The 8,927-nt window shown below is 41.6% G+C and overlaps 1 protein-coding gene across 2 annotated transcripts in view; it reads left to right on the forward strand.

Moving 5' to 3' along the window:
• The window catches only part of KCNMB3 (potassium calcium-activated channel subfamily M regulatory beta subunit 3), a 105,826-nt gene that overhangs the window by 69,493 nt on the left and 27,406 nt on the right, over positions 1–8,927 (forward strand). For both annotated transcript variants that reach the window (XM_018047560.1, XM_013964515.2), the window contains 2 exons: positions 6,711–6,902; positions 8,691–8,889. In XM_018047560.1, the coding sequence (XP_017903049.1) occupies positions 6,817–6,902; positions 8,691–8,889 (285 nt within the window). In that variant the 5' untranslated portion in view covers positions 6,711–6,816. The remainder of the gene's footprint in view (positions 1–6,710; positions 6,903–8,690; positions 8,890–8,927) is intronic.

Below are 8,927 nucleotides of genomic sequence, written 5' to 3' on the forward strand. Positions count from 1 at the left end.
AAGGAAATGTTAATTTCACATGCCCAGTGCTTAAAATTACATACATATGTGAGATGAGTGTCAGCAGAGCTATCAAGCCCTGATGAACCTCAGCATCCTTCTAAGGAACATTCTGCTCAAGAAACTGTTGGAGGGAGAGGCTGCTGGCTTCCTCAGGGATCACCTCCAGATGAACATGTTCAAGCTCTTTGAGTTTGCCTCAGGCTAAGTCAGAAAGCACCCATAGCAGATGTGGTAGTTCGGGCAGGTGGGAAAGTCAGTTCTGAAATCAGAGGAGCGACAGGAAGGGGTGGGTACTTCCATGACTGTGAATAAAATCCCCCAGGTGCACACATTGGTTAGAAGTGAAGATTATTGCTGGTAAAAAGGAATAAAAATGCTATTCACTCATCTTATTGGCTGAAGAGCAAAATTAGATCACTCTTAAGCACTTTGAGGTCCTTGGATGAAAGGTACTTGTAAATACCACAGACTTAATTACAGAACTGTTTATGGCCTGGGGAAACTGGAAACAGTTTAATATCCAACAATAGAGAAATGGTTAAGGAAATTATGGTGTATCCAATTAATGGAATATTATGTACCCAGCAGAAGGGTAACGAAGAATTGCTGCCAACATGGGAAAGTGGTTATTATGTTAAGTGAAAAAGAAGCTTAAAAAAAGAACCCACTATATCCAGTATGATCTCACTCTATTCATTTTTTAAATTAATTAATTTGTTGGCTTTGCCATGCTTCCTGAAGGATCCTAGTTCCCCAGTGAGAGATCCAGCCTGTACCCCTGCATTGGGAGTGCAGACCTAACCACAGGATCACCACAAAGTTGCTGCTCTCATTCTGTTTAAACAATATAGACAAAGGGAATAACCCAGTAAGTGAACAGTCATTGTCATCACCTTTATCATTATTTTAATTAAAAAATTTAAATATTGAAATTTTATTGTTATTATTATGTGAGGTTAGTGTCCTTACTTACCTGTTTACCCTGTAATTGCTCTTCATTTTTGACCAACTCTCGGCTCTTAGACTGGATTGTTTTCTCTCTGCCTGAAGTAACTGCTTCACCTTTTTCTTTATTGGGGGCCTGTTGATGGCAAACTCAGCTTTGTGTGTATCTGAAATGCCTTTAGTTCTTACTTAACTCTTGTGAGATATTTGCTGGGTACAGAGTTCTGTTTTTTCTCAGCATAAAGGCAATATTCCTGGCTTCTGTTCTTATAGAGAAGTAAGCGCTCCGCTTAATTGTCATTCCTTTGAAGTTAATCTTTTTCTCTGGCTCTTTTTAAGAATTTCCCTTGTCTCTGTGCAAAATATCTGTGATGTATGTAGGTGTGGGTTCCATTTTATTTTATCCCACTTGGCTTCTGGAATCTGTGGACTGGGCCTTCATCATTTCTTTAATATTATTGTCTTTTAAAAATATTACTTGGCCTTTTTTCTCTTTTTTTTTCTGGAGTTCTGACTAGACTTTATGCTAGACCCTTTCTGTCTATCTTCTGTGCTTCTTAACCTTTCTTCAGCATTTTCCATTAAAGAAATCTCTGTATTATATACTTTAGCTATTTTGCAAATCAAACTGTTTACTAATTATCTTTTCAGATGTATCTAAATTACTGTTAAATCTATCCACTAATTTATTTTTATTGACGTATAATTGATTTACAATGTTTTAGGTATATAGCAAAGTGATTCAGTTATACACACACACACACACACACACACACACACACACATATGCGCTTCCGAGGTGGCAGAGTGGTAAAGAATCTGCCTGTCTTTATAGGAGATGTAGGAGACAAGGGTTCACTCCCTGGGTCAGGAAGATTCCCTGGAGTAGGAAATGGCAACCCACTCCAATATTCCTGCCTGGAAAATTCTTTGGATAGAGGAGCCTGGTGAGCTACTGTTCATGGGGTCACAAAGAGTTGGACATGACTGAGCACGCACACATATATGTATAATATGTATATATATATTTTCAGATTCTTTTCCACTATAAGTTATTACAAGATATTGAATACAGTTCCCTGTGCTATACAGTAGGTCCTTGTTATACATTGAATTTTTATATAAATTCTTTTTCATTTCTAGAAATTCTACTTGTTTCTTTTTAATACTGTCTTGGTCATGTTTTAGAGTTTCTTACTGTTTCTGATATCCACCCCCTCCTTTATTTTTTCAAACATATTGTAGATATATTTTTATATATTGTCCAATATCAGAAGGTTTTTTGGGGATCTGACTCTGTTGTGTATTTTTCTCACTCCAAGGCCCTAATTTTGTGTTTTATGACTTTGGAATGAGAGCACACACTCCTTGAAACTTTGTAGGATTCCCTAGAGACCTAGGTCGGAGGAGAGCTCCTCCAGAGAAGTTACACACTGGCTCCGACCTGCTGCCAGACGGCACCAACTACTTGAGAGAAGACTGAATGAAATTCTCAGCTTAAGGTTTCTGGATTTCCCAAATCGTGTGAGTTCTGGCCGTGAACTCTCTTGAGGCTCTCCTGAAGGTTGTGACGTCTCAGGGGAGACTGTAGTTTTCCTCCTGTGTGCAGTGTCTGGGTTTGAGAAAGGCTCTTTCCTGGCAGTCTCCTAGGGAGTTGTGTATGGACGGTGGGTACTTGCCATTCCACCTCACACTGAGTATTAGGTCTTTTGGATGCCAGCTCTAGCTGAAAGCGTTAACTCCCATACCCTGGATGGGCTCTGAGCATTATCTCCTGTCCCTGTGTCCTTCCCACAAACTGTGAGACTGAACCTCAGGGTCACCAAGTTCTGTAAATGCTCTCAAGGTCAACTTGTGCTCTGGGTTATTTTCACATAGTTTTTGTCCTTTGCATATTTCAAACTTTTTTTTCTAAGCTTTGACCAGGATTTTTATTATTTACAGTTAAAGTGGTATCTAGTTTATTTTACGAGAGAAATAGAAGATTGTTGTTATTGTTATAATAGTAAAATATAGCTGTATTTTCATTTTTAGCAATTATTGTTTATTATCTTTCCTACCATATATGAAATAATTTCTTCACAAGGTGTCTCTGAGGTTTTTAGCTTTTCATAAAGCCTTTAAACAAAGTGGACAGAAATATTAGAAAGAATAGTCTATTAAACTACTAGGTCTTATTCCCTGGTTATGCCAGTTTTGTATATCACAGGTATAATTGGGTATGTTAAATCAATAGGTCAGAAATGGCCAGAGAGGCTTCATAATAAGCCTCTCCATGCATGGATTCCACAGATATCTGACAATAAGCCTCCGGAGATTTTACAATATAGAGCAACTAAAGCCCAGTTTCAGAACAGGAGGGAAATGCCGGATGTTGGGTATTGGGAACCTGGTGGTTTAATCACTAAGTTGTATCTGACCCTTTGTGACCCCATGGACTGTGGCCTGCCAGGCCCCTCTGTCCATGGGATTCCCCAGGCAAGAATACTGTAGTAGGTTGCCATTTCCTCCTCCAGGGGATCTTCCCGACCCAGGGATTCCAACCATTGTTTCTTGTGTCTCCTGCAGGGGCAGGTGGGTTCTTTACTAATGGGAACCTGGAAAATAGCCAAACCTTCCTTTAGGGCTAAAACTCTTAATCAAACGAACATATTTGTTGAGAAACTATAAAATATGCTGGCTCAGACGTCATTAAATTTCCCCCCACTGCCCATTCTCTGAAGGTGGAATAATAGATAGAGGGTGAGTAAAATATCAAAGGAGACTAAAAATCCCTAACCAGGGCTTTGATTTCCAAAGCAGTGTAACGACAGAATTGTCATCTCCTGAAGGTAGGGCCTCCCAGAGCAGGCCCCCGGAACAAACTGGATTGCCCCACATCCCCCTCACTCACACTCTTTCGGCTGAGCTACGAGGCTTACAGGAACAGAGTCCTCCAACCATGGATTGAACCCACTCCCTCAGCAGTGAAAGCACACGGTCCTAACAGCTGGGCCACCAGAGAATCCCCCCACCCCCTCCCTGTCTCACTCTCTTGTCTGAAGATATTGCCAGGAGAAAGGGAATTAGGGAGAGAAAGGAGGAAGGATGGAAGATAAGGTATAAAATACGCTTTCAGAAGACAACAACTAGCAATTCTCTCTACAGGGTTTTTGCTTCACTTCAAAATTTTAGTAAGCTTTTTACACAGCTTGATGGAGCCCGTGTTTTTACCATTATGGCTGCATTTGTTTGGCTTAAGATTTCGTTAAGCTTCTTAAAATGGAAATACCTCTGGGGCAGAAATGCCTGCTGAGCAGGGAGCAGTGACAGTGACCGCAGGCAGTGGTGGGACTGCGGAGGATTGGAGAAGACAGCCCTGTCCCCAGGGGCAGCCTCTGCTCCACTCGCCAGCTGTTCATAGGCAGTGATGTGGCCTTTGTGATTTTTTTCAAAAGTAGAAATCTGCATTTGTGTGAGAAATTTCATGATTTTTAAAGTGTTAGCAGCTAATCCCACAATTAAAAAAACACACAGGAAAAGCCAAACAAAACACATCTGTGGGCTGGATGCTGTCCATGGGCCACCAGTTGGTGACCTTTGTGTTGGACTTGGTTCACTGGACAGCCCCCTTGTGAAAGAATTTATCACCTCCTCTGCTAAAACAGAGCAGAGAGAGGGAAGAGATGGAGGGCCTTGTTTATGGAGCTGTGTGAAGACAGAGACGAGGTGGGCAAGGGGAGAAGCCACAGCGAGACCCTCACTGTTCTGAGCAGACTGGGCCCCTGGCCAGAAAGCCCTGGATGTGCTGTCTTCCTGGCAGCTGGACATGAAAGAGCAAGTCAGATCCTCCTTCAGGATGCTGTTAATTCCAAATGGGAGCCTGCAGAGTCATTCTTCCTGTATGGAATTCATAAAGGAATGTAAAAAATATTTTCTGGGGGAATATACAATATCCCTGAGAGATAAGTAAGTTCACATGAAAGCTACTTACAGGTGATTCTTTCCTAGTCATTAGGTAAACAGATCTCTAAAGACTTTACCCAGGCAACATTCCTTGGTCTTGTTTGTTACATTAAAAATATATATATATAACATGCCATTTTAGCTTGTTTAAGATGGACTGAGCTCTGAATGTAAGATCTCACTGTGTTGCATCGAGTCTGCCCACACCCTCAGGTGAACAGCAGAGGGGATCATCCCTTCACCATGGGTTGGTAAATGTCCCACTTTTTTTCTTCCAACATTTGTCAAGAAAAAAGCAAAAAGCAAAACAAATATGACGAATGGCACGTATTTAAAGTGTACCACTTGGTAAGTTTTGACATATGTGTGTAACCATCACCCAGTAAAGATGAGAAACATACCCATCACCTACAACCATGAAAGTCTCCTTGTGCCCCTTAGCATGTCCCCTATGCTGCTTGCATGCTAAGTCGCTTCAGTTGTATCTCTTTGCGACCTACGGACTGTAGCCCACCAGGCTCCTCTGTCCATGGGATTCTCCAGGCAAGAATACTGGAGTGGGTTGCCATTTCCTCCTCCAGGGCATCTTGCCAACCCAGGGATTGAACCCGCGTCTCCTGTGGCTCCTGCATTGCAGGCAGATTCTTTACCACTGAGCCACGGGGGAAGCCCATCGCATGTCCTCCAACCCCCAGGTAACCACTTAATCTGCTTTCTGTCACTAAAGGCAAGTTTGCATCTTCTAAAATTTTGCTGGAATGGAATTATACACTGTGGCCTCTTTCATTTGCTCAGCATTTTTCACTCAGTGTAATTATTCTGAGGTCCACTATGAGTACTGTGTTTATCAGTTCTGTTGCTGCATAGTACTCCATTATACAAATGTAAGAATTTATACTTATTGATAAAAGTATATCATGTATTTGGGTTGTTTTCAGTTTTGGGCTCCTTACAGCTTACATGCCAAGAACATCTGTGTACAAGTCTTTGTATGATCGTGTGCTTACATTCTGCTTGGTAAATAAATACCTAGAAATGGAACACCTCGGTCATATGGCCCCCTATATATTTAACTTTTTTAGGACATACCAGCTGTTTTCCAAAGTGGCTATACCGTTTTATAGTCCCATCAGCAGTGCAGGAGAGTTCTAGTTCCTTATATCATCTCCAATACTTGATACAGTCCGTTGTTTTGGTTTAACCCATTCTAGTAGGGATGATGTGGTATGTTGGTGTAGTTTTAATGTACAAGTTTCTAACGTGATCTTCTTATGTGCTTATTTGCTATGTATATACCTTCTCTGAAGTGGCTGTTGAGACTGTTAACCGTGTTGTGTGGCATTATTGAATCTGAGAGTTCTTTATGTGTTCTGGATTCAAGACTTTTATCAGATATATGATTTGCCAATATTGTCCTCCAGTCTGGTCTTGTTTTTCATTCTTTAAACAGTGTTTCATTGAAGAGCAGGAACTTTAATGCAGTCCAGTTTACCAATTTGTTCTCTTTGTGCCTGTGTGTCAGATTGTGCCTGTGTTGTATCTAAGACATATTTGCCTGCACCAAGGTCATAAAGGACTTCTACTATGCTTTCTTCCGGAAGTGTTAGAATTTAAACTTAGGCTTTTAGAAACAAATACTGTTTATTTAATTTTAAAAATTGAAGTGTAATTGACCTACAACACTATGCTGGTTCCAGGTGTGCAATGCAGTGATTCAACATTTCTCTATCATGCAAAATAATCACTACTGTTCCCAACTGTTTATGAGAACTGGGGTCCCAATTTATTGAAATATCTCCTTCCCTGTTCCCACGAAGGCCAACCTCTTCTACCTCAGGGACGAGGAGAAACACAGACCGCAATGCTCGAGACCCACCAGACGTGCACAGGAAGCTGCCATCCAGTGCTGGAGAGGACCAGGCCATGCTGCTAGGGTTTGCAATGATGGGTTTCTCTGTCCTAATGTTCTTTGTGCTTGGAGTAACCATCCTGAAGCCCTTCTTGCTCAGGTGAGAACAGAGAGAGGAGACATAACATTCATCCTAGGTGTAGGCACTGGTAGAGGAGGAGGGGGCGCTGGCTTTGCTTTCTCCAGAAGCCCTGTTCCTCTCAGTGCTTGGAGGCAGCTGGGTGTGGAGGAAGGGGCGGTGAGAAAGTGAAAGATATTCCTTTGCTGCTCCCCTCCTCCAGTCTCCAAAGTCTTTCAATAGGGGGTCTACATATTCGATATCCCTGCAGGTAATACATTCTTTAATACACTAACATCCTAGGGAAGGAGATGAGCATGAGTTTCTGCATGAACATAAAATTTTTTGAGTCTGAGTTTTTGAGTTTGGTAATATCTACCTGGCACATAGTAGTTGGTCAATAAATATTAGTTTTCTTCTTTTTAAGTAGTCTCCTTATTAAACACAGGTAATAAGTTACTATTAACTTGAATATATACTGTATATCAAGCATATATTTTATCCCTATATAAACTTACAGCAAGTCCATGAAGGAAACATTATTAGTTTGATTTTCACTTTATGAATGAGAAATCTCAGGCTCAGAAGGGCCAAGGAAAATACCCAAGGTTAATACCACCACAAAGTCTTCAGGGGCAGGACATTTGTCTACCCCTTCTCACTGTATCTATGACATTCTGTGTGTGTGCTGTGTGTGCAAATCCTCAAGGAATGTTTTCCAAGTAATATTTTTAAAAATAATTGTTATTTAGGTATTTGGGGCTATGCTGGGTCTTTGTTGCACACAGACTTTTCTTCAGTTGTGGCAAGTGGGGCTCCTCTTTAGCTGTGGTGTGCGGGCTTTTCACTGCTGTGACTTCTCTCCTTGTGGGGCACCGGCTCTGGGGCACCCAGGGTTCAGTAATTGTGGCACGTGGGCTCAGTAGTTGCGGCTCCTGGGCTCTAGAGCACAAGCTCAGTAGTTCTGGTGCAGGGGGTTAGTTGCTCCGAGGCATCTGTAATCTTCCTGGATCAGGGATAGAACCTGTGTTTCCAGCATTGGAAGGCAGATTCTTTACCACTGAGCCACCAGGAAGCCAAGTAAAATTTAGTTCAGTACAACACTTATTGAGCCTCTACTATGTGAGAGGCATTGTGCTTTCTGCTTTGAGGAACATAAAGATGCAGAGAATATGTTTCTTGACCTTAAGGAATTCACTAATGTTAAAATATGGCAAGTTATCTAATGGGATTCCTCGTATGATTTGCACTTGCCTCTTAGAGAGGGTAAATGGAATGGCTAAGTTGCCTAAGAGCCCTGTGGCTGGACTCCTTCCAAAGGCACATTTTCACCAGGACAAGCCAGTGGGCAGATCTTGAGTTGATGAGACAGGAAGAGATGGTAAGATTTCTGAGTGTGAATTTTTGCGGTTATAGTATTTAGGCTAATATTGCTAAAAAGTATGTTTCCCCAAACACCTTAAATACTGTTAAATTCACGGATTTCTGGGCCTCAACTCGGACCAACTGAATCCAAATCCCTGGAAGTCGTAGAACCCATGTTTTAACAAATTCCTCATTTTAACAAACCCATTCAGGTGATTCTGAAATTCGAAAATCATTGATCTACAGTGAGAAATACGTCAGGAGGGTCATAACTGAGATGGAACTTGGTACCTTGCTGCTGTTTATCCCATTGCAAGTTTCTCTGTGCTCCTGAATCGCTAAATGTCTTCTATGATGGGTCCCACGTTGCTTTCAAATAGACAGGTGCCTTGGGTTATCACATTAGAAATATAGGACTAAATTTTCTAGGGTTGAAAATCATTTATTTACTTTTCCAAATGGAAGCACTCAGAGAGAAGAATCGAACTGCACTATCATTCATGCGTATGTCATGGACCACTGGATGGACTGTGCACTTTCCTGCGGGATGGACTGCCGAGGTCAGGGCAAGTACCCGTGTCTCCAGGTGTTTGTGAACCTCACCCATTCAGGTCAGAAAGTGCTCCTACATTATAATGAAGAGGCTGTCCAGATAAATTCCCAGGTAGTGTAAATTTCATGTGTGAAAGTGTTCTAATTACA

Source organism: Capra hircus, chromosome 1, assembly GCF_001704415.2.
Source record: "Capra hircus breed San Clemente chromosome 1, ASM170441v1, whole genome shotgun sequence".
Classification (NCBI taxonomy): domain Eukaryota; kingdom Metazoa; phylum Chordata; class Mammalia; order Artiodactyla; family Bovidae; genus Capra; species Capra hircus.